Here is a 24,331-nt window from a genome sequence, read left to right as displayed (position 1 = left end):
TTTATAATATGCATACTGTAATTATGTCAGTATGGGTATTATAAAACATATACGAAATATATAGGAGGATATTCTTTTTTAAATACAGCGTTGAATTTATTTAACTGACTAATTTTCATGAAAATTACAACGGGAGTTAGTGTTTATGGAAAGTAATATACAGAGAATAACATCTAGCTGTCGCCATATATTTTATAGAATGGACAAATACTTGGGAAAAGCCACATATTGTAATAATTTCCCCATTGTTACAGGAATTTATTTTTGATAACACTGACATTTACTATGTGCAATCTACTTGGTATTTATCCCAGAACTGTGAGATAGAGATGCTAATAACAAAAACATTACATCCTCAATAATAACCATATTGATGAATTAATAAACCTATTGTTTTCAAAAGCAAAATGCTTGATTACACTCTTGTATCAAATACCGGGACATTGTGCAAGTGGATCCAACAATGTGACCACTGAGTATATTACTTTTGGAGAAGCATGGAAGGTGGGGGATCTGTTAGCAGATTGTATTTACCATCACGGTAAGTGAATTGATGGAGGCCCCTCCATCACATATCATTGGATAGCCTACTTGGACAAAAGGCCAACTGACACCCTCTAAACTTGTAATTTGAGTATGACTGAACATTGATGCGCATGGAATGAAAGCCTTCTATTACTTCATTCAATGATTACAAAAAAAAGCATGAACATGCTAAGTTGAGATACACATGAAGTTTCCATGAGTTCTGAGGGAGTTATAAGAAGATGAGCAAGATATGAGGATACAGAGACAAAAGTAGAAGCGTGGATGCGTGTGTCCCTTTAAAAAGTGCGCAGTGACGTCATGTATTTTGGACAGGAGACAAGCAGCGGGTGAAGAAAGGAGCGGACGTGACGGGAGTGAAGGATGCAAAGGACAATGTCGCCGCTGCGGAGCCCCCATCGCCGCCCGGCACAATGATCAGCACGTCGGAGGCGGTGGGCCGCAGGAGGCCGTCGTCCGCCCGGCGGAGCGAACGATGGATCGCCTGGTGCCAAGCCGCGCTTCTCGGCGTGTCGGCGCTGGTCATCGCGGCCGAAAGGAGCGCTCGTAAGTGTGCGATGCCCGTGAGGCGCGCGCTCGGGATGCATGGGAGACGCGGATCTATACTTCTGCTTTAATAGTCATCTCGAAACGATGCTAGATTCTGATGTTTCTATTTGACATTGAGCTGCAATGAATGACGACACGTCGCAAGGCTGGTGCCGTTTTGACCACGACGCCAATGGTGATGCTAACTAAATATGATCCTGGTTTAGAATCCCAGGAGCTGACCTTTAAGGGGTGCTCAGTATAGAAAAGATAGAATGTTTAACATACAGCACATTGGTATTATCAGAATGATCGTTCCCATTCATTTTTGTTCTGCAAGACAATATTCATTGGAATCATAATGTAATAAAAATGAAGAATGGAATCTATTGCACATTTTGCTTTTCCGAGAGCAAAATACATTCAAATACTATGGAAACCACTAGATGTATTGATTTGTTAACAATATGATTATTATCAAGTGGTTGCCATGTGTTTGTGCCATTCCAAATACAAGATAGTTTCATTGATGACTGTAAACTGTTCATGCGGGTGAATGTGTGCGAGTGTATCTCAAAAAGTAAAAGGACTGAACCAATAGGGAAAATGTATACAAATCGGGAGTCTATCTGGCCAGTTAGTATTTTTGCTAGTATATATTTAGGAATGCCAACATGCCCTACTGTCAAAACAATCATTCTGCGCTAACAACAGGTCCGATGACTCCCTGACTAAGCAAATCAATGGGCCAAGGACAGTGCATGAAAATGGAGCGTGGTTGTTAGTGTGACTTCTGTCAATGGCACAAAGGTTTAACACGAATACCTAATGCTGCACAGGGGTCATCAACGTGTCACACAAGTTCCAATCACTCTAATCATGATAAAGAGAGTCCTCTATTCTATTCTCCTTGACAAGCAGACGGCTGTGACTAAAGGCAAATGATTAAAACCCCATGTTATCAAGTCTATTCTTACATAATAGAGTTGCCACATCAGAGGACAGCGTACCTCAGAGAGGTGCTTTGGTGCACTGGAGCTCTGTTCAAAAGCTTAAAAATATGCTGAGTTGACAAGGGTACTCGTAAATTTGGAACAATGGTTAAACTGTCAGGCTGTTTTCAAGTATTGGAGTACTCTAATAAGTTATAGGCTGGTAGAGATGTACAAATTGTTATCAACCATGTAGGAGTTCCAGATGTGGGTCAATCTGACAGTTTTTGGATTAAGACTTTGAAATAAACTGCAGTGGCAATGATACATGACATTTCTCACAAGTATGTATTATGATTTTTTTTACAGTGATCTACTGTATAGGGTTTTACCTTTGGAATGGTGAGACACGGTGGGCCGGTTTCACGCTTGGGCTTTTCCTCCCGGGTACTGCAGTACAGCTTCTAAGTGTCAAATGGTACTACGACGACGGTGATGACAGGAGATGGTACCTCTCGACGATACACATTCTTCACTTGGGTATCTTCAAACGGTAAGGCCCCTTTAAGAAAATATGACAAGTGTTAAGGGTAGTATAGCATCACTCTAGTAGTAGTAATGTGTACATTTTACACATGACTGAATGTAGTGTCTAAAATCTTAACTCCATGAGTGATAATATAGTGAAAAAATATCCCAATATACACTCTAGTCGTTGCTTTTTGTCGTCTGTACTGTAGATGGTGCGTTTTGCATCGTCCTCATACACCTAGTTCTACCTGAAGTGTCTATTCCATAGACATGAAAAAGAGTCTATGTTCTCCTCTGCTGGTAGGCTATGGGACTGCATGAGATACGTGTCGCACATGCATGGCTCGATTGCAGAGCTCGGTGCTGTCGTCATGCTGCAGGCGGACGTTGCTGCCCTTTGGCTCTTGGAGGCACTAGTGGTCAGTCTACCTCAGAGCCTTCTGCAAGCGTACATCGTCGTGTCCACTGATGTGGGTGTCATGTCCCCAGGTAAGCGTACCAGCTCACAGGTTCCATGATTAGGACCTCACCTCCATGTTAGATATAATGTAGGATTTCTGTTTTACTTACAGTGGCCTGTAGCTGTGGTCTTTGCATGCTGTCGGTTTCCTGGGCATTGGTGCTGTACAGCCGTGCCTGCTGTCTCATCCGGCCGGGCCACCTCGCTATGCCTCCGGCGGCTTTGCTCTGCCAGCTGGTGTGGAGAGTGGGCATGCTGGGTGCTCGTGTGACCTGTCTCATGTTCTTTGCCAGGGTGTTCAACTGGTGGGTCTGTGGAGTGGCAGGTATGGAAACACATTAGTTTTGAGATCATTTCCCACTGTAAAAACTCAATTATTTTGAATCAACATTAACTGATTGCGGAGTCGTCTTATGAGCCGTCTTATTCGTACTTTTGAAATGTGCTAAGTTAATACTCCTTGTTATGTTTGCACATCTTTTTATGCTGACCTGCAGGTTTTCACTGGCTGACTGCCTCTTTCTGGCTGGTATCACAACAACCAGACATCTGCACCGGGCCTTGGTGTTGGCGTGCCTTTAACGGCCTCCTGGGGCTAGTTCACGTCTTCCTCTTTCTCAATGTCAAAGATGGACCGTCACGCTTTCGCATGGCCAGCTTTTATACAGTGAGAAACACTCACTCAACCTTCATTACGGATACTCTTGAGTATTGTTATACCTGCAGTTAGTTAGTTAAAGTGTGCCAAATAAATCATGTGATTCAGTTTGGGGACAGTCACGGTGTACAAGTAATAAATCTTAATGGCAAGCATGTTGCAGTTCAATCAACTGAATAATATGACTTGCCCTTCGTCTTTCAGTTCATGCTCATTGAGAACGCCACTTTGCTCTTGGCTGCCTCTGACTTATTCAGCGAAACGTCTTGGGACAACATCACCCTGCCCATCACTGTCCTATGTAGCTTTATCCTTGGTGAGTCCCTTCTAATAGCAGAGAAAAAGCATAGCATTCAGAGTTTTAAAAAATCTCTTGATTTTCTGTCTCCATGACTACCAGGCGCTACCTCTCTGGCAGTTTACTACCGGTTTCTGCATCCAAAGTCAACAGAGATCGCCCAAGGTCTCCAGCACAACCACATGAGTAGTACGTGCATTGAACGAGGGGAATCTTCTTTCTCTTTTGGGGACAAAAGTCTTCCGGTTGGCAGTGTCCAAAACCACGGTAGCTTCTCTCTCTCCGGTGTGGCTGGTTCACTGCTGGAGCACCCCAGCTCGTGCAGAGGGAGACCAAACAGCTCCTGTCCCTGCTACCATCACCACTGGCTCCTCATCAGGCTGGCCCTCAAAACAGGCGACTTGGGCAAGATCAACCGAGCGTATGGAGCAGGTGGAGCAGCAGCTATTTTGGACTTGGAAGATTACAACCAGGAGTTCAAGAGTAACGATGGCCTCACGAGTTCAGCGGGGGGCAACGGCGAGGGCCTCTCAAGCACTGAGTCTCAGGGCCAAGGCTTGGCGCCACTTTCGGACTGCAAAGACGAATTCCAGACCGTGAGTGAGCCCACATCTTTCGAACAAGCTGAGGATGACAGTCTGGAGATGGAGAGTCCAATGGAGTCACCTGTATCTGATTTCAAACGCAGCTCACCTGAGGGCAAGTCTGTATTTGGAGACAGTCCCGAGCCGTACTTTTGCCCCACTGAGTCCAGTTCAACCTTGTACTTCAGCGCTGATCCCCAGTCTCCCAGTAGCGCCAGTAATCCCCGTTTGGACCGGGATCCTGGGGCTTCAGAACAGGGCCCACGTCTCAATTCTATTCCAAGTGACCCGGCTCTTCACAGGGACATCCGAGGGTTAATCGGCCGGGTCGGGCCACGCTATACATCCACCCCTAAACTGGAGTTGGGAGTGCTGGATTCTCCCTCCAGTGTCCCTCATCTTAGTGGTCCTAGAAAGCAGCTCATACTGTCCCGAAGAGATGATGAACATTTTTAATTAATCCAAGGGATAGTGTAACTTAAGCTAAGTGTATCAATTCATTTTAAACTTGTTTTAAAAATATACGATGTATACAAAATGGAGCAATAAAATGCAAGCAAACAATACTGTATACACAAATTAAATTGTACTAAAGAGGTAGTCAATTATCATAGCTACAAATACATAGCTATATATTGCACAATTGCTAAATTTACATCTATATTAATTTAAGTAGATGCTATGATAAAGAGAAAATTGGAAAATATGTCTAACAGATATATGGCACTATTAAGGAAATGTGGTAAAATGCACTGTTACATTATTTCTTATTTCACATGCTTTGGGAATACCAATTAACATTACATTTTATGCAGTTGCCACGTAGCCTTCACAAAGTCAAAATTTGTAACTTATGTGATATATAAAATGATTAAATTATAGCATAATGATATTAGAGTAACCAGATTAGACCTAAATCTTAATACAATTTTAAGCACAAGCTTTCACTTCACAGACTTTGTCAAAGCACAACGTGTGTGTATGTGTGTTTTTTTTAATCAGTTCATTAAAAAAAGGGAAAAGAAAGTAATCTTCAGCCTCAACATACTGTATATGTATTTTTTTGTTGTTGCATATAACATATCAGTTTGCTGTGCGTTGAGATGGATTGACATGTAAGCCTGGAAATGAGGCTTTGGAATTAAAAACCTGTTGTGATTTTCGTCCGTGTTATATGCTATTTCTAAAGAAAATGTGATTTATTTTTTAGTTTGCTGTGAAAATGTGGGAATCCACAAAAAGTTAACATTTTACATTTCTTTTGCACTCAAGGCTTGTATAACATTTCAACTGTGAATTGCAAGGCCATATGTGGCTTTAAATGAGCAATAAAATGCAGATACTGAGTGAGTAAAATAAAGGTGTACTGCTGAAAATTTTTACCTTGTGTTTTGATGAATGTACATTTATTCTGCAGAAAAAATATAGAAGAAACTGATGCCCCTTAGGTGATCACTTATCTCAGAAACTCGGATATCTCAGTATTTTCTATACTTGAAAACATGATAGGTCATTTGCAATTATCAATTTGGAAAGTGGCACTTACTACACCATAATGTTCTACCCTCTCATGATTATTATAATAATACTACACTATCAACACTATATATATATATATATATATATATATATATATATATATATATATATATATATATATATATATATATATATATATATATATATATATATATATATATATATATATATATATATATATATATATATATATATATATATATATATATATATATATATATATATATATATATATATATATATATATATATATATATATATATATATATATATATATATATATATATATATATATATATATATATATATATATATATATATATATATATATATATATATATATATATATATAGCATATATATATATATAGCATATCCCATCTAACTCTGGCGAGCCATTAATAGTAGTTTTGATATAATTCAATATTCATGTTTACATATAGATTATGTTGTCTGTTCGTTCAAATTCTGTGTTTCAGAACTCGACCAACGTGGCCGGTTAGCTCAGTTGGTTAGAGCGTGGTGCTAATAACGCCAAGGTCGCGGGTTCGATCCCCGTACGGGCCACTTCGTTTTTCTTTGCAAAACTAGTACATTTTAAGGAATGACATAAACACAATCCAAATTGACATGTGACTGAACAATATGCATTCATACATTTTCATTTTGACAAATGCACACTTTGCATTAGTTTAAAATAGCGCAGAGACTGCACTGTTATGTTTTTATCCAACATCTAATTCTGCAAATTCAATATTAATCACATTAACTAGGACACCATCCTAAATGAGAAGCCAAAAATAATTGAACGTGTAAATGGCCCCAAGTAAGGTATTTCTACCACTCGCCCTTTATGAAGACACGCATGCGCATTTGAGTGGGAAAGTTTCACTAAACTTCGTAGTCAGGAGAAGAGGGACCAGATTTTCTAGAATTATCACATATAGCAGCAGGAATCTGCCATGGCATTTCGCCGAAGGAACAAGAGTTATCCGTTTTTCAGTCAAGAGTTTCTGATCCAAAACCATGCGGACATCGTCTTTAGTTTGGTGATTTTTATTTTGATTGGGTTGATGTTTGAGGTGAGATGAACTCAAGACTCTTTCGTTATTCTTGCACCAGACGGCTACTTTCTAATGGCATGAACGCATATAAATAATGGAAGGAATTGATTGTAAATGTCTTTTTTCTTGTGGAAATATAGACGTATGCAACCGCAGGACTTTCTGCAAATTTAGTGACTTGTTATATAGGTTTTGCTTTAACCTGCAGTTCTTTGCAGTCGGGAACAATAGGAATTAAAATTGAAGATAAATACGGCAATTACATTAATTATTGGCGATTTGACACAGGTTACTGTCGCAGTTTATCCACCTAAACGCAAATTGAACAAAAGCTTTAAATTAGTGCGTTCTCTGCTATATTTTTGATAACACCAATCACGTCACTCATACAAGGAAGCCGGATTTAGACGGAAACAACGCGACAGAAGCCTTCAAATTAAGACTTACCTCGCTGCCTTTTCCTTTTGAACAGAGCAAACGTCGTGACGTTTTAACTTTTACTTTGTAAACCTTTTTAATTAAAGAACCAAATGCATTTTGTCACTGCTGACTTGACTACATTAGATGTTCACTGCCACGTCTCAATCCCCTTACAAAATACATGTTTGACTTCCAATGCACTTTTATCTTTTTTCTAACGTTTACTTCATAAAGTATTCATACGTGAAATCTAAACGACATTCGTACAAAAAAATCTGTGTGTACTGACTGACAGCTGACCTGCAAGAGGGAATTTCCCTCGTCTTTTTCATTGTAGAAGTTGACGTGTCACCTGAAAAGACCCCACCGCTGTCATATATATAGGTGTCTTAACTATTGCCTGCAGAGTGTCCTATTCTGATTTAGTAGAATACATTATTTTAAAAGAAATGACAACTCTTGATGAGCTTTGCTGAAGTGGATCCATATATTAATAAACATGCCGCTCTCCCTTTCAGGCAACAGCAAAGAGTGCCATATTGTTTATTCAACCCCAGTACAATGTAACCACACTGATACCAGGTACAGAGTCTTGCATGCAGGGCATGATGGAAATTTTAAGCCTATGATCTGATCAGACTATGTTTTGCAGTAGGAAATGTATCAAAGGGCAAACATGTCTGATATGCATTGTACTTTGTTTTTTAGATGGAGAAGTAACATTGTATCATTATGGATGGAAGGACTGTGCCACCATACTCTTCTATTTCTTTATTACCCTCATCCTTCATGCCTTGGTACAGGAATATCTCTTGGATGTGAGTGCTTTCCAGTGAATGTGTTTACTGGCTCCTTAAAACACATTATTTTGAAAGGTTAAACTAGGGCAATATGAAAATTTACTGACAGAAACAATGGAGCTGAGGGCTCAACCCCAAATCTCAGAACTGCGAGGCCAATCTGCTATTCACTAGTACCCATGATCTTTATTTTTATGATTTCACTCTATAAAAAACATGGCTGACATTTTAAAATTGATGTCAATGTTCTATTCCAAGCCGAGATGGCCTGTACTTGACTGCAGATTTTAATTCCTTTTTAGGACTAGTTTTGTGGTTTTGAAAATAGTAGCTGTCGGAAAGGACATAATTGAATATCATGCAGCTCTTTTAAAAGCATGCCAATAATGCTGTAATTTTAGTACTATGACCACAATGTGAAACCTTTTTAAAGTGCCACTTCTTGTTAAAGTGCTATAAAAGGAAGACCATTTTCTTGCCCCTGTTGTTTTTATGACACACCTAGGGAGTATGCATTCACAGTAGTATAATGTGTCATGTGATTTTTTCTCGCAGAAAGTCAACAGACGTCTTCATCTTTCCAAGAGCAAGAACACCAAGTTTAATGAGTCGGGTCAACTGTGTGTGTTTTACCTGGTTTCCAGTGTGTGGAGCTTCTACATTGTCATAAGTGTGAGTGACGTAGATTTTAAATATATCTTCTTTAGAAGACATCATAACTATTCTCTCATCTTAACACAGGAAGGATATATTCTGCATCTCAACAGAGTTTGGGAAAACTATCCACATTCACATCTCAGGTATGATGGATGCATATCCCTGTTCTCCTCAAGAATACTGTACTATGTATACAAGCCTTATTCCCATGTATTTGTATGTGTTTCAGGTTCCAGGTGAAGTTTTTCTACCTCACTCAGCTAGCCTATTGGCTTCATGCTTTGCCTGAGCTCTACTTTCAAAAAGTGCGCAAGGTCAGTATGGAAGAATTTGCGCTTGTATGTTGCAAAATTCCAGGAATTGTTAAAAATACATCGTGAAAACCCATAGAAATTTTAACAGTGCATTTTGGGCCTTTTCCAGGAGGATATTTCTCGTCAGCTCCAGTACATTGGCTTGTATCTGTTGCACATTTTGGCAGCATATCTGTTAAAGTAAGTTGACCTATAAATTTAAAAACTATTCCTCATCTAAATGTACAACTCTTAAAAAAGACAATGTTTGTGGACCTCTTCAGTTTGACCCCATTGGGTCTGTTGCTGCTCGGGCTACAGTATTTGACAGAGATGGTGTTCCACATTGCCAGACTGGTCTACTTTACTGATGAAAACAACCAGAAATTGCAAGTTTACCCGATTTGACTACTCGTGTGTAAAGTGGAGCATAACCAATGACCATGGACTGTGTTTACTGTGTCCTTCTCCTTTTAGATTTGACGTATGGGCGGTCAGTTTTGTGGCTACTCGTATGTGGACACTAACACTCATGTTTCTGGTCTTTGGGTTCGGTTTGGCCCGTAGCGATAACCAGATGCTGGACTGGGAGGCAGGGAATTTTAACTCTTTGCTTATAAGGTAAGAAATTCTCTAATGAATCACTAGTATATTGAGAACATTTTCCCAAAAGTGGTCCTAATCTATGTGTTTTTTGTTGATCTTTCAGGATGACTTTTCTTCTACTTGTATGTATGACACAATCTTGGCTCCTCTGGAAATTTATTCGCTTCCAACTTCGGCGTTGGCGAGAATTCAGACACGAGCAGGCTGTCCGCAAGAAGGCTGCCTCCAAACAAGCTGTTCGGCCAATGAAGCGAACCTCACGTAAGTTGAACATCTCCTTTTCATAAGTGCTGTGATTTTGCAAGAAAAATTTCATGAAAAAACTCCATTTTACTGTTTTTTTTAGTTGGGCAATTTGAAAATGGAGTCCTAAAAGCAGAAAATGGAACCTCTCCTAGGATCAAAAAACTCAAATCTCACTAAGAAAACAATCAGACTGAGCTGTGCTGTAGCTAAGCCGAGATCCCTGAACACAACAGGAATTGCTGGTGTATCCTGGTAGAGTTCCAACCTGACCCGCTCCAGGGACTGTGACTACATCTTGAATCCTGGAAAATAAAATCCAACAAAATTCCTTGAGCCTAAGAGACATGTACTCGGACTATCTTTTTTTTTCTTTATACCTGATCCTGCTTTTTTTTTATATGAGCACAGTTGAGTGCAAAATGCCAGAAGTGTAAAAAACACAGTATGTAGCACATGTTACTGTGTAGTAACTTGAATGTGGTCATGTAATCCTCATTACCAAGTACTGTATTGCTCTTCTGATTGCCGTTGAGCCAGCTTTGCTTCTTTTCCAGTCTGATCCATTGCGAGTAGCCAAATGTTACTGATGCTAACATGATAGAGGCTTACTGTAAGCCCTTGAAATGTAGCCCTGATACAACTGTGCAAGGCAAGGAGAACTACTTTGAGATTTTTTTTTTCTATTTCCTCAAGTAAATCATTTCTTGTATTCATCACTTCCATCATGTACTTTCCCTACGCCATTCCATTGATTGTCTTTTTGATCACTGATGAATAGTAATGCAATTTTCTGAACAAAAATGGGTTGATTCATCACTTTGTTACTGTAAAAAATCAGATCTTTTTTTAATCAGCTACTCAGATTTCATGCTGAGTAATCAAACCACAAAGCACTTTTTAAAAATGAAGCGTTTTATATTATATGCCATATGATAGCAATAATCTCTATACAAAGTTTCTGTAAAAGTGTCAACCTTGGTAATGTCTATTCAAACAGTGTTTGTACAAGCGTGATTTGGAATAGTGAAACTATTGGAATGGTATTTTATATTTGTGACTCTTCTCCTAAAGTGTAACTTAATGAGGTCCTCTTCTGCTTCATCTTTATCAAAGCCCTCGTCAAGCTTTTGGTAATTATGCCTATAGTAAAAAATACTTCCCAAAGTCTTGTGTTAAGAAGCTCTCTCAGGTTCTTAACTCCTAGTCCTATGAGCATGAAACCGATGTTAAGATAACACGGTTTGCTTGACATCATGATGGCAGCTCTGCAAAACAAATAGTTGAGAATCAGACACATTTTAGTGCATTTTAAACTCCTATTGAAAGTTACCATTTTGTTCAGCTTTCTTGTTGAATTCCTTAAACTTTTGGCGGATGGTTTCAAGAGTCTCCATGGGTACCATCCCAGGGTTGTCCTCCATGTAATTTAACACATAAAGGTCTGTGTCTTTGAGGATGAAGCGATGTCCAAAAACTGCAAGGACAAGGGAACAAAAAGGTTTAAATTGTAGTTGTTCCTTGACCTTAATGGAACTCCAAAATGCTAAACAAGACCCACCATCCACAGTTGCTCCAATGGAAAAGTCGGATGGTGAGTAGAATACGGGATTATCCACAGATGTGTGTGGTTTGGGGACACGTGTCCTTTTCAAGAACATGCCACCCTTGAATCCGGAATTGTGTTTGGGATTCTCGTAAAGACAGACTGTGTCATCGGATAAGAAGTAGGACAAAATGAAACATCGATCCGCATCTTTGCGTCTCTGGGTCTCCGATGCGTCCTTATGCGAGACCAGCCCGGCGACGTAACGCAACACTTTGTGTTCGTTTTCCAGCATCTTTACCACATTCTTTCTTGGAGGTGTGGGCAATAGAGATAAACAACTCTGAAGAGAATCTTCCAGGGATCCAAAACCATTGTAGGGAGGAATTTCCTAGAATTGCAGAAGAAGAAATAATAGTGAAAAAAAAACCTTGAAATTATGCAATCCTAGTTTACTAGTACGTTGCGATTTGTGAATAGTTTTCTACCCACATAATGCAATGTCCTGAAGAATGTTGAGGTGATAAAAACTTTGGCAAGAAATGTCTGGGAATTGTTTGGACTAGTTTGTTGTGAAAAATCGGAATCTTTGCTGCATGTATTTTTCAATATTTTGAAAAGTACATGAACCTTGCCCCATGAAAATACATGTATCACAGGATTATTGTAAATCTTACCCTTTGCATGCCCTCAAATTTGCCCATCTTCTTGGGTACTTGTATGCTTTTGATAGTCATCTCAGGGTAATTTTCATGGTAGAATTCTTTAGTGAAGTCATCGCAGTTGTACAATAGGAAACGGCGTCCCAGTATTTTCACCATTTCGCCAACTTGGAAGTCTTTCGGACTGAAGTACTCTTCCACTTCTTCCACCGAGTCTTCCATAACGCAGCTGGGGAATTGTTCTGGAAAGGCCATAGACTCAAAGGTAAAATTAAGTTAAAATAGGATGATTGTTCCATCTTAATGAACCATTTTAACACAATGTCCAGTACTTTTTTAGTGAGGGAACTGCTCCTCATGGCTTGCTTCAGTATGCTTGTGCTTGGGTGTAACTGAATCGTTCTGTTGACTGGACCTCGTTATTGTTTCTTACCGTGGCCTGGCTTCATTTTCTTGGGTATTCTTAGTCGCTGCATCAGCACAGGGAAAGGAAAGCGGCCACTGTTGGGCTTGTGATCTTCCTTGATCTCCACAGTATCATCCACCAGGAAGTAGTGTATTGTAACAGGCAAGATTTCACCAAGTTCTGACAACGAATCGTCCCATAGGGCAAAGAAACGCAGCACCTGGCCAGCAAAATAATTACATTATGTAGATTCAACTCAAATTAATAACAAAGGATACATTTCAGAGCATTCAATGGCAACCATTAATCCTATCTTTCTTTTTTTAAGGTAAAGGAAAATATATTCCATTTGAAAGATGGCTTTGAAACAGTTTGTATTCCGATTCAATGAATATATGTTACTCTTTGGTTTAGAGATGGACTTTACCTTGCGATCCATGTGAAGAAACTGGTACCTGCTGTCAAATTCAGAGGGTGTCGTGTAGGTTGGTGTAGGTTTTTTCCGCTTCATGAGGTAAGTATCCACGGGCATATCTTCAGGTGGATTGAGAATAATGCCCTGACGCTGCATAAAGTCCTAAAGATTGAGGAAAAAAGCATATATTCATGTTTGTGTCACTCTGAGAATAGCATTTCACTTTTTAATATTAAAAAAATTTGGCTTTGTGTGTGTAGTAATACCTTAGTAAACATATCACATTGTGCAATGTGATATTTGACCCCATAGACATCCAGGTCAATGCCAAGGTTGAGGTCTTTCCAGTGGTAAAGCTTCCCAGGTTCCTTTTTGGGAAAATGGTGGCGTTTAAGTCTCTGACCCTGTAGCATCCCAGAATTTGGCATCCATGGTTCTGAGATGTTCATGGTGTCATCCTCAAGGTAGTAGTAAATAACTACATGCCGGACACAGTCCTTCTCCTCCCGGCTGTTGATGATATCCTCCTTAAAGTATGCTTTGAAGCAAAGCACCTGCCAAATAAGCAAAACTATAAATACAATAGTAGTACAAGTGTTGAACTATTTTTAGTGAGACAAAAGTTGTTGGAGCATACCTTCTTGTCAAGAGTGACATAAGATGGTATGAAGGGCTGGATTTCTGGTTGGGCAGGATCAGGGTCCGAGTGGTAGGACAAATTAACTAAGTCTTTTATGTATTTGGTGTCAAATGCGCCATATGTGAAGTCCGGCATGTCATCGGCCATGCCACTTAGTTCCTCCTGCAACATTTGCTCGGCTAACAGAGGCTCCAGTCCAATGCCCAACCTGGGCGGTTGGGCCATTGCCAGGCCTCTAGCAAATGACAACGTCTGAGGACGATGGAAGGCTGTTTTCTGGAGAAAATAATAAATAAAAAGAGAAAACATGATTCCTAGAACTGATACATTTCTCTACCAGCTTCACTGTTAGTTTATTGACCAGCAAAACCAGTACCAAAACACAAAACTGGTTTTCTTAGCAGGGATGACACATTAAATATCAAATGTATTTTATGAGTTATTTGTGTTTATAAATTGCACGCATCTAACCAATGCAAGTTGTATGACATCTATTCTAACATGTCAAACATTAAAATATGGATTCTTAGTGCAAAAATACCATGCAATTGTAATTTTATGCAGATAAGATATTTGACAGATGACTCTTGGTGACACTCAATTCAAGTCAAAGCATAAGGAGGAAATGAGCCACATCATTTGGACGTCTATAGCCGTCAATGGCATCGAAAGTTAAATTCAAGGCTACACAATTATGTACATTTTAGATTTAGATGAACAATGTTGAAAATGACAACTAATTAAATAACTTTTCCATGTTAGATGAGTAAAGACTAAAGACTTCTTACCGTTACATCCTGGAAGGAAAATCCTGGTAAGAACGGCAAGCCGTTGTTGTCCAACTTGCGTGCCATTTTCACTCGAATAGACGAGCAATTATTATCTAATAACACAACCCCACGTCGCTTATATTTTGATCGTTTCCGGGATATGAATTCGGTGAATATTTGATAATAATAATAATAATTTGTTGTTGTCAAAAACTATGCAGTGCATTTTTTTTCCCAATCCATCCAACCTTTGTTTACAAAACGACGATGATGTCAGTACTAATAGGGGAAGAGAAACTGAGCTACGGGCGACGCCTTAGACGTTTTAAAACGTTTATTTCAAACATGCTATTGCTATTTCAGAAAGTTGACGGCAATCAAACCGTCATCTGTTGCGTGATGCCATTGAACGACGTCAACTAGGAACAGGGCGAAAGTTATTTTCTGTTAAAACCATGTTTAAATATAAAAATAAATATTGCAAAAGTGTGTATACACTCGTGACAAGGTAATATTGACATCCAACAAAATTGATGCATATTATTATGCAAGGGTATTTAGTAAAACATATTATAATACCACTATAGTATAGAGCGTATGTATAATCTACATACACTATATACTCGTGATATTATAAGATATTTCGCTTATATACATTGTACATTTATGCATATACTACTAGTATAACAGTATAAGAAAGCTGATTGCCGGAAAAATAAAGTATACAGCAAATAAGTACTAATGGTATATTTGCAGCAATTGGAACGTTTTACATAATTAGTTTTCAAAAACCCTCTTTCAACATGAAAATTAAGAATCTGCATGCAATTACACTGATATTGCAATGTCAAAAATGTGTTTTTGGACTAGTAAATAAAATAATTTGCCCAATATACTATGAATGTTATTTGTTTAGAACAGTGTGCTTATTCATATGTTCATATTTAGAATATGTTGAGCTGCACTGGTATCTAGAAGTTAAAATACACACACACCTTAGGTAAATAGTTAGTTTTAACTCTGCTTGTTACATATTATTCATCGTTTTACGCAGTCGTAATAAAGCGAGCGTAGAACGCGTCATGTACTGTCTCTTTAAACGTATCGGGCTGCCCTGTTGTTTTTCTGCTGGAAACCCCGTACGGTCTGTTGGGGCCCAAGATGGCTGAATACTCACGGGGGGCTGTTAGCAAATATCCGTGCAAGACATCGGTAATGAATGACCATTAGCGATCGGGTGTAAAACAAAAGGATCGAAGTAGTTTGACGCGCACGGGTTGTTGTTTGCGTCATTTTTGGCATGTATAAGTATCCAAAAGGAGAGAGTTTTCTCTCCGGGGCCCCGATCCAGAACATGGCGGTACACTTTGGGAAGAAATAGCAGCTAGCTCTAGCCAGCTGGCGCATTACTCAATGTTATTTACAAACGTTGTTTTGGATCCAGGCACACAATCAGTACTGGCCGCAAATGTGAGAAAAATGCTTTCGATCTATACATCTGGTCATTTTGTCTTTGCGCGGAATATACGTGAATCGCTGATGTTGGGCTTACATGAAGGCAAGTCAACTCGCTAGCTTTTCTTTTCGCTAACGTTGTGTCCGCCAAAGCACAACAACTAACAACGAAGACACTTTGCGGGAGAAATACTCTACCTCCGATCTTTTCTCACCCATATAGATTCTAAATTAATGCCCATATTGCGCAGTGTAGCACTTGATTCAAGTTCCCAACCATTCTTGTTGTTACATTTGTCATGTTTTGTTTGATGGCATAAGTAGTGATCCTCTGATAGAAATCTCGTGGTCCAAATAACAGTGTAAATATAAAAGAAAATAGTGCGATCCCCCGACTATCTTGTTCGATTTTTTTGGAGCGGATCCGAGAGAGGTTAGTTGGGCGTTGTGGCGTTACTAAGGTGAAGCAGGTACCCTGTAACAGCCCAGCAGGGGTCGGGTGGACGACCACTCGCCAGGATGACGGACACTCGACGACGAGTTAAAGTTTATACTCTAAACGAAGACAGACAGTGGGACGATCGCGGAACTGGACATGTCTCATCTGTATATGTGGACAGAGTGAAAGGAACATCTCTTCTGGTGCGAGCTGAAAGTGATGGTAAGTCCATTTTTCTCCATAACCATTGTTGCATGTTATACACAAGCTAACTGTGCAGTGATCATCCACCAGTATGATTTGTTTTCTCTGATTGTCACCCTCAAGGTTCTCTACTACTGGAGTCCAAAATAAACACAAACACAGCATACCAGAAACAACAGGTCAGTGCTTCATATATAGTGCATGTGCAGTCCCATTGTTATGTACAGTATGTATTCATGTGCATGCATGGTTTACCCCCCCCCCCCCCCCTCCTTTTTTTTTGATAGGATACGCTCATTGTGTGGTCAGAGGCCGAAAACTACGATTTGGCTCTTAGCTTCCAGGAGAAAGCTGGCTGTGATGAGATTTGGGAGAAAATTTGCCAGGTGAATGAAACCACTTGATGTGTTTGTTAGGTTTGACATTTTTATCAGTCTATCAATGGTAAAATGCACAATAAGATGCACACTAGGACTGTATGGATGGTTTTGTGTTAAATTCCACTCTTCACTAAGAGCATCCAACATGTTTCTCCATTCTCTAGGTGCAAGGGAAAGACCCATCAGTTGATATTACCCAAGATGTGGTCGATGAGTTGGAAGAGGAGCGCTTTGACGACATGTCGTCTCCCGGGTTGGAGCTCCCGCCGTGCGAGTTGAATCGACTGGAGGACTTGGCGGAGCTGGTAGCCTCCTCGCTCCCGTCGCCGTTACGGCGAGAGAAACTGGCGCTGGCGGTGGAGAACGAGGGCTACATCCGAAAGCTCCTGGAACTGTTCCGAGTGTGCGAAGATCTGGAGAACCGGGAGGGACTTCACCATCTTTACGAAATCATTAAAGGCATTTTTCTACTCAACCGCACCGCTCTCTTCGAGGTCATGTTCTCCGACGAGTGTATCATGGACGTTATTGGTTGTCTGGAGTTCGACCCGACGCTCCAGCAACCACGTCAGCACCGAGAATTCCTCACCAAGACGGCCCGATTTAAGGAAGTGATTCCCATCTCGGACCCTGAACTGCGTCAGAAAATACACCAGACGTATCGGGTGCAGTACATTCAGGACATGGTACTGCCCACTCCCTCTGTTTTTGAGGAGAACATGTTGTCCACCCTGCACTCCTTCATCTTTTTCAACAAGGTGGAGATTGTGGGCATGCTTCAGGTGAGCCTGAATCGCATATTTAATCAGTGGTGTCCTTTTAGGTCAACATTATGTGTGTGTGTAGTTGTCCCCATAGAGACGAAAAAGTCTTACGTAAACCTGTTATGCTGAGATAAGGGGAAAAAATGACATTTGCATGTGAGGTTTAGGTGACATTTAGTACAAATTGGGAAAAAGGACAAAAGTAAACACATCAAGCACGCCACAATTTTTTTTTTCAATTATGTTCTCCTACCAAGCAATTTCACACAATAAGAATCTTAACATATGTCATGGTCTTAACCACTCCCCCTTTTTTCAATGACAGGATGATGAGAAGTTCCTGACTGATCTTTTTGCACAGCTCACAGATGAGGCCACAGATGACGACAAAAGACATGAGCTGGTATTAAAGCGATCCATTTAGAGTATGTTCAAAATATTTCCTGAATTTCTCACTTCATTTTTTTCCCCTGCAGGTTAACTTCTTGAAGGAATTCTGCGTGTTCTCAAGAACATTACAACCTCAAAACAAAGATGCCTTCTATAAGACACTGTCAAACATGGGTATTCTTCCTGCACTGGAGGTCATACTAGTGAGTACAGATTTAGTGCATGTGCTACAATTTACTATTGTAATCTTGTAGTATGGCGTGATTAGCAATTATATAAAGATGCTTTTTCCCCCCTGTCCGTTTTTCAGTGGCAATTAAAAGAAAAAGATGAGAGCATTTTTCTTGCTGACCTTCTTTCCACTCACTGACTCAACCTGTATACTTGTGGCACAGGGAATGGATGACGTTCAGGTGCGAGGCGCGGCCATGGTTATTTTCTCTCACGTGGTGGACGCCAACCCCTCCATGGTACGAGAATTTGTCATGCAAGAGTCTCAGCAAAATGATGACGTGAGTATTTTAACACAAGTTTGTTTATGTCTAAACTTTAGTAGAGAAAATCTGCAGTTGTGAAAATTATTAGTATTTTTATTTACGGGCTGTGTCTCAACATAATATGTTCATGTTATTATTTTTTTTTTTTGGGCGGGGGGCCCTTCCAGGACATTCTACTGATCAACCTCATCATAGAACATATGATCTGTGACACAGACCCCGAGTTAGCAGGTGCAGTCGAGCTGATGACTCCGCTTCGAACTTTGGTGGATCCAACAACAATGCAAGCCACTGCAAATGTAAGTTTGGAGGCCGCATAAGTTTATCTAATAGAGCTTATCTTCATGTAGGAAGTGAGGGTAAGACTTATATTGTAGTTTTTAGGCTACGAGAAGCTCCAATATAGAACTGAAAAAGGACAGTTGTTATTTTTAGTACGTTTGTGAAGACACTCATAGGATAAGTTGTGTGTGGAACATCTTTGGCTGTTTTATAGCATCAAAACAAAAACCTTGCTCATGTCATCTTCAGATTGAAATCAGGTCTCCTCAATTTACAACTATATGGCAATACTTTTAACTTCACCTCCCAGTACTGCAGCATCCACTGCAAAGTTGTCTTCATCATTTACAAAGCCCTCAATAATATTTTCAAGTTGTATTTTAGTTTGGAAGTGCTACTAGTGTAGAAGAACCTCATCAATGCAGAGATTTTTTCTCTGTAACCATGTCAAAATCAAAATAGATCATTTTTAGAGCACAAATTGCCCCACTGTTTATGCCATGCATCAATATATTTTTGTCAGGACATGGCTAGTAGAGATGCAGAAGGAGATACTACAGGAGGTAGAACAGGAGAGACTGGAGAAGGTGTAGGAGGTAGAGGAGGAGAAGCTGGAGGGGATAGAGAAGGAGATGGAGAGGCGGAAGACTCAGAGGTGAGGTTGTTAGAATAAGATCACCAGATTGAGTATTTTGACATGAGCTGGATCAAGAACTCAGGGTAGTGAAGGAGTGTCATGCATTAGTTTACAAGACATTATTTTTGTTTATTAGTAATTCATTAAATTGCTCATAGATATTCCACCTTCTGTCATGTTTATCTTAGCTGGATAAGCAACAGCCATGGGTCAGTGGATGCTCAGGCAGTCAGTTGGTGTGAAGTTGACTAACAATGGGTACGTTTACATACACACAATCTGGTCCATTCGTATATGTTATGTCAAGTTGTTAGGACATGTATATATGGGTAATGGATACGAATCACATAATGAAAAAGTGGTCTTTGTTTGACAGCCCCAGGGACGAATTGACGTCTTTAAGTGTACAGTGCGCTTGCTTTTCTACTAGTTGAGGGCAAGATGCTGTGCTGTTTGTTGTTGTGGTGTTGTCAAGAGTCAGGAAGGAAAGATTGAGATTTAGTATTGTGGCTTGAACACTGTACAGAACTCAGGGTAGGGAAGGAGTGAGACACGATTGTTTATTAGGCAATATTTTGTCATTATTAATTGGTTATTTCTTAAGTTGCTCATAGATATCCCATCATATTTGTGTGTGTTTTTGTCATAACGGGATAAGCAGTGGATGCTTCTGTAGTGAGATGGTGTGAAGTTGACTAACAATGTGACTCATACAATTTGAGGCACAAAACGGCAACTAATGATTTTGACTTGAAAATCAAAATTTAAAAACGACACAAACATTAAATCCACTCTATTTCTTAAGTACAGTAATTGTACAAGTGACATTAAACATTTGTTTATACTGTCAGAACACAAACAAAACAACAAAACTTGATGAGTGTCACTTAAATTGAACATGCAAATAATTTGCTGCAGAAAACGGAAAAGACCGAGTTCCTCAGCTTCTTCTACAAGCACTGTATGCATGTTCTATCAGCGCCCCTCCTCGCCAACACCACCGAGGAGACGCCGAGCAAAGGTATTTGAACATTTGCACAAACCAACATGAGTGAGCCAATGTTCTCCTTCTTCATCCAACTAAAAAAATGTTATCCCTCCCATAGATGATTTCCAAACATCTCAGTTGTTAGCCCTCATTCTGGAACTACTAACATTCTGCGTGGAGCAGCACACTTATCACATTAAGAACTACATTATCAACAAGGACATTCTTCGGAGAGTCCTGGTCCTCACAGCTTCTCAACACGCCTTCTTAGCACTATGTGAGTAAAAAGCATAGCGGAAATGTATCTAACATGTATTTATCCCCCTTTAAATGTATTCCTTTGTCAATTTAGGTGCCCTGCGCTTCATGAGGAGACTCATCGGTCTGAAAGATGAATTCTACAACCGCTACATCATGAGAAATTTCCTTTTCGAGCCCGTCGTGAAGGCCTTCCTCAAAAACGGCTCGCGATATAATCTTATGAATTCTGCCATCATTGAGATGTTTGAGTATGTCCGTGTGGTGAGTAGTTTGTTCCATAGTATTTTGACATTTAAGTCATAGAACCATTCATATCTAAATTACTCTAATAAAAAATCATCAAGAATTGAGAGGGGCTGAAGAGGTATAATACAATATTAATTTGTTCGGTGTATTTTTCCCCCCTCCTTCTTTGTTGCTCCTTTTTGCTTTTGCATTTCTCCTCATTACATTGCACTCCACACTTCCCATGTTCTTCTCTCCCATCTTCCCCACATCGACCCTCCCTCTTCTCTTTTCCATTGCTCCTAGGAGGATGTGAAATCTCTCACTGCTCACATAGTTGAGAATTATTGGAAATCTCTGGAGGATGTGGACTATGTTCAGACCTTTAAGGGTCTCAAGCTGCGTTATGAACAACAACGTGAAAGGCAGGATAACCCCAAATTAGACAGGTAAAGTGTCAGCTTCAGTTTTAAAGTCGCCAATATGAATATGCTGGGAAAAGTGGGTGTTTCCCAATGCATTGTTCTAAGTGGAATAACTATTGGTAAAAAAAAGTTTCCAGATTAGTACATTGGGTTACTTCATTAAAGATAGCCTCTATTTTATAGCACCAATTTTATTTAAGTGTGGATGAAACCTTTCTGTGCCACTGTAGGAAAAATGGGAAACCTTTGTCTTGCTCCTAATATTTAAGAAAGGCTATACCTTTGGTTTGTAGTATGCGCTCCATCTTGAGGAACCATCGCTTCCGCCGCGACGCACGAACACTTGAAGACGAGGAGGAGATGTGGTTCAACGCGGACGAGGAGGACCTGGAAGATGGCGAGGCCGTAGTACGGCCTTCGGAAAAGATGAAAACCGAAGAGGACCTCATGGAGCCCATAAGCAAGTTCATGGAGAGGAAAAAATGCAAGTCATTTTTGTTTCTTCTTTAAACCCCAACTTAGTTGTTTTAGATGAAAAACTGCCTAACCACAGCCAAATAGTGTCAATGCATGCTTTTTCTTGTGAGGTGAGCTATGTTGCTTAGTAGCATAATTTTTTTTCCTTTTCTACCTGCAGTGAAAGACGCAGATGATAAGGAAGTTCTGGGGAAGTCGAGCTTGTCAGGCAGGCAGAACCCAAGCTTCAAACTCTCCTTCTCTGGCGCCATCAAAAGCAGCCTTTCAAGCCCCCCGTCATCGCCTTCTCTGAACCCCGGTTCCCCTGGCTCCCCAGAGTCTCCGAGCTCAGGAACACGGAGCTCGGGTCCTGCCCCTGCAGTAACCACAAAGGTACAGGAAAAGGGAGATTCAAGCTTAATTGATTTTAAGGTTGGTGCTAAGACATACATTTTGTTTGTATATAAATCAAGTTATAGACAGTTTTCCAATGCAGAATTTGTTTCCCTTTTTTCTGCTGAGACTTTGACAGATGTAGAAATATGATTGTTACTTATAAAAGAGGCAGGTAAAAAATACATCACTACTCAGGCTCTAACAATACATTGATGTGGATTGATATATTGGTTAAAAATCTCATCAATGTCAATTAAGACATAAAACAGATCAATGTTGTAAACTATAGGATATGCAGTTTTATTTTGAAGAATTCTTAATGCGCAGAAACAAAATTATTAAGTAGAATTTTTAAAAATCAATTTTCGCTCAAAGGTATTTGATTTGCCATCTAGTAAAACTTTCTCCATATCACACATCTTTAACAAAATTAGATTTAAAAAACGAGGAATAATCAAATAGGATTAAGTGATTAAAAAAATGTAATTAACTGATAAAAGCATTTCACGCCCAGTCCTAATTAATAGCACGCATTGAGTGTCCCTTGTATTCTACAGGGAGGATTAGTAGGACTAGTGGACTATCCCGATGACGACGAAGACGAGGACGACGAGGACGAGGAGGACGGAGAAAGTAAAGACGAGCATTTGCCGCCTGCGAAAAAGTCCAAACTGAACTCCTAAAAGACGCATGCGTCAATTGCTCCTCCATCTTTGCCCCGTTGAGGACATTTTTTCTTTTTGAAGACAGGAATTCCCACTTCACATGGGAATGATCAATCCTTAAAGAAATCCAATGAATGAAAGCCACACTCTAATGGCTGGTCATGAGAGGAGATGAACTTGAATGGATTTTTCCTCCTCCTCCCCTTTTTTTTAAGACCAGCCGGATTCAAACAAGTGCCAATCATTTAGAGGATAAGGAGACGTGTCCAATAGGACAGACACTTGGACGTCAGTCACGTCAGGGCGGAGAGAAATAGCTCTCACTGTGATAACACTGAAAGAGGAATGACCACATCAACAAATAAACCTTGTATATGCAGACTGGAGACCCCCAAGAGCTTGTGCACCCCACTGCCCCTCACCCACTGCCCCCCCACTCAGGGAAGGACATCATTTGGCCAAATGGTTTAGCCAATTCAGACCCACACACACTCAACCCTCTCCAAAATCCACTTTTTGTTCTTTTCTTCTTCTCGTCTGTTGCTTTGTCTCTTTTTTATTTTAAGTTAGCATATAGGACAGACAAAGAGCTGTTTTTTTTCTTTCTAGTTCAATGATGTCATTAGTGTTGTCGTTTCTTCTGCAGAGTTTTGTTTCTCTGAGAAGAGATTGGAAAAAAGCCAGCATTTTTTTTCTTTAATCATTTCATTTTCATTCTCAATTAGTCTCGCAAGACGTTGTCTTTTTTCCGTTTTTTTGTAAATGACAACAAAAATATCTGCCTTTAAATGTTCAGGATGTTTTCAGTCACACTTGAACAGGTTTTTAAAGACCTCAGTAGGTGAGCTAGTTTTACCATTTTGCCCTTTGAAACTGCAGATTTTTTGGAGAAATTTGTAATCCCGTCTTGATTAAAGATTGAGTGGAATTCTCGATGTGATGGATTTTGTCATATCTTCTCACTTTGTTTCCTTGTACACTTAGTTGTCCGAAATTCTTGGGACCATTAAAATTAACTTTGCTGTAAGTTGTCCTACCACCCTTTGTCCTCAAGTGTCCTTGTTGTGACAGTCTGTTTGTCAAAGAAGGCTTCTTTGATTTAAAAAAAAATATTTTTATTAATCCTTTGACTGAACCAGAATGTATTAAAATAGCTGATGGATGACACGGGTGACACAGGATTTTTTTTATGACCCTTTAAAAAATTTAGAGCATTTTACATACATTTTAAGACATAAAAAGTTGAGATGTCAGGTGCAATCCTTGTCCG

The 24,331-nt window shown here is 39.8% G+C and overlaps 4 protein-coding genes, 1 long non-coding RNA gene and 1 other non-coding gene across 11 annotated transcripts; 4 read left to right on the top strand and 2 right to left on the bottom strand.

The window, feature by feature from the left end:
* The first annotated feature begins 858 nt into the window (after positions 1-858).
* xkr5a (XK related 5a) lies at positions 859-5,917 on the top strand. Its single transcript, XM_077711396.1, has 7 exons — positions 859-1,092; positions 2,376-2,559; positions 2,842-3,026; positions 3,110-3,322; positions 3,495-3,664; positions 3,860-3,971; positions 4,056-5,917. Exons 1-7 carry the CDS (start codon positions 960-962, stop codon positions 4,991-4,993), a joined length of 1,935 nt encoding a protein of 644 aa, XP_077567522.1. The 5' UTR covers positions 859-959; the 3' UTR covers positions 4,994-5,917.
* LOC144192360 (uncharacterized) lies at positions 1,164-7,899 on the bottom strand. Of its 2 annotated transcripts, none has more exons than XR_013325106.1 (3): positions 7,860-7,899; positions 3,108-3,308; positions 1,164-2,568 (listed from the first exon to the last, which is right to left on the bottom strand). It is a non-coding gene; the product is annotated as an uncharacterized LOC144192360 (long non-coding RNA). The 2 variants fall into 2 exon arrangements; XR_013325105.1 differs by lacking the exon at positions 7,860-7,899 and adding an exon at positions 7,587-7,847.
* On the top strand, positions 6,569-6,642 carry trnai-aau (transfer RNA isoleucine (anticodon AAU)). The gene has a single exon. It is a non-coding gene; the product is annotated as a tRNA-Ile (tRNA).
* On the top strand, positions 6,930-10,881 carry tram2 (translocation associated membrane protein 2). The gene is made up of 11 exons (XM_077711398.1): positions 6,930-7,157; positions 8,078-8,141; positions 8,268-8,377; positions 8,915-9,031; positions 9,101-9,159; positions 9,246-9,330; positions 9,440-9,510; positions 9,594-9,698; positions 9,787-9,930; positions 10,019-10,176; positions 10,262-10,881. Exons 1-11 carry the CDS (start codon positions 7,038-7,040, stop codon positions 10,336-10,338), a joined length of 1,110 nt encoding a protein of 369 aa, XP_077567524.1. The 5' UTR covers positions 6,930-7,037; the 3' UTR covers positions 10,339-10,881.
* efhc1 (EF-hand domain (C-terminal) containing 1) lies at positions 9,153-14,964 on the bottom strand. Its single transcript, XM_077711397.1, has 9 exons — positions 14,616-14,964; positions 13,825-14,103; positions 13,454-13,741; positions 13,200-13,349; positions 12,800-12,992; positions 12,382-12,608; positions 11,720-12,095; positions 11,492-11,635; positions 9,153-11,426 (listed from the first exon to the last, which is right to left on the bottom strand). Exons 1-9 carry the CDS (start codon positions 14,679-14,681, stop codon positions 11,413-11,415), a joined length of 1,737 nt encoding a protein of 578 aa, XP_077567523.1. The 5' UTR covers positions 14,682-14,964; the 3' UTR covers positions 9,153-11,412.
* Positions 14,965-15,718: 754 nt separating this feature from the next.
* Positions 15,719-24,088, top strand: smek1 (SMEK homolog 1, suppressor of mek1 (Dictyostelium)). Of its 5 annotated transcripts, none has more exons than XM_077711392.1 (16): positions 15,719-16,713; positions 16,819-16,874; positions 16,983-17,081; positions 17,240-17,857; positions 18,165-18,242; positions 18,316-18,432; positions 18,625-18,741; positions 18,894-19,025; positions 19,532-19,663; positions 20,564-20,666; positions 20,752-20,910; positions 20,986-21,155; positions 21,429-21,568; positions 21,838-22,028; positions 22,182-22,432; positions 22,954-24,088. In XM_077711392.1, exons 1-16 carry the CDS (start codon positions 16,572-16,574, stop codon positions 23,077-23,079), a joined length of 2,631 nt encoding a protein of 876 aa, XP_077567518.1. In that variant the 5' UTR covers positions 15,719-16,571; the 3' UTR covers positions 23,080-24,088. The 5 variants fall into 5 exon arrangements, with proteins under 5 accessions (XP_077567518.1, XP_077567519.1, XP_077567515.1 ...); XM_077711393.1 differs by having other exon boundaries at positions 21,426-21,568; positions 22,182-22,393; XM_077711389.1 differs by having other exon boundaries at positions 21,426-21,568.
* The last annotated feature ends 243 nt before the right edge of the window (positions 24,089-24,331 follow it).

The sequence above is a fragment of the Stigmatopora nigra genome, unplaced genomic scaffold (assembly GCF_051989575.1).
Source record: "Stigmatopora nigra isolate UIUO_SnigA unplaced genomic scaffold, RoL_Snig_1.1 HiC_scaffold_26, whole genome shotgun sequence".
In the NCBI taxonomy this organism is placed as follows: Eukaryota; Metazoa; Chordata; class Actinopteri; order Syngnathiformes; family Syngnathidae; genus Stigmatopora; species Stigmatopora nigra.
This window is presented reverse-complemented; position numbering and strand designations above follow the sequence as displayed.

Bases quoted from the DNA above. Each gene is read 5' to 3' on its own strand.
- xkr5a (XM_077711396.1), top strand. From the start codon at position 960: ATGATCAGCACGTCGGAGGCGGTGGGCCGCAGGAGGCCGTCGTCCGCC. The intron at 1,093-2,375 runs GTAAGTGTGCGA...TTTTTTTTACAG, and splicing joins CGCGGCCGAAAGGAGCGCTC to TGATCTACTGTATAGGGTTT. The intron at 3,323-3,494 runs GTATGGAAACAC...GCTGACCTGCAG, and splicing joins GTGGGTCTGTGGAGTGGCAG to GTTTTCACTGGCTGACTGCC.
- tram2 (XM_077711398.1), top strand. From the start codon at position 7,038: ATGGCATTTCGCCGAAGGAACAAGAGTTATCCGTTTTTCAGTCAAGAG. The intron at 8,378-8,914 runs GTGAGTGCTTTC...TTTTTCTCGCAG, and splicing joins TACAGGAATATCTCTTGGAT to AAAGTCAACAGACGTCTTCA. The intron at 9,511-9,593 runs GTAAGTTGACCT...GGACCTCTTCAG, and splicing joins TTGGCAGCATATCTGTTAAA to TTTGACCCCATTGGGTCTGT.
- efhc1 (XM_077711397.1), bottom strand. From the start codon at position 14,681: ATGGCACGCAAGTTGGACAACAACGGCTTGCCGTTCTTACCAGGATTT. The intron at 13,742-13,824 runs GTATGCTCCAAC...CTTATTTGGCAG, and splicing joins ATGTCACTCTTGACAAGAAG to GTGCTTTGCTTCAAAGCATA. The intron at 12,993-13,199 runs GTAAAGTCCATC...TTTGCTGGCCAG, and splicing joins TTCTTCACATGGATCGCAAG to GTGCTGCGTTTCTTTGCCCT.
- smek1 (XM_077711389.1), top strand. From the start codon at position 16,572: ATGACGGACACTCGACGACGAGTTAAAGTTTATACTCTAAACGAAGAC. The intron at 21,569-21,837 runs GTAAAGTGTCAG...TTTGGTTTGTAG, and splicing joins GATAACCCCAAATTAGACAG to TATGCGCTCCATCTTGAGGA. The intron at 22,029-22,181 runs GCAAGTCATTTT...TTCTACCTGCAG, and splicing joins GTTCATGGAGAGGAAAAAAT to TGAAAGACGCAGATGATAAG.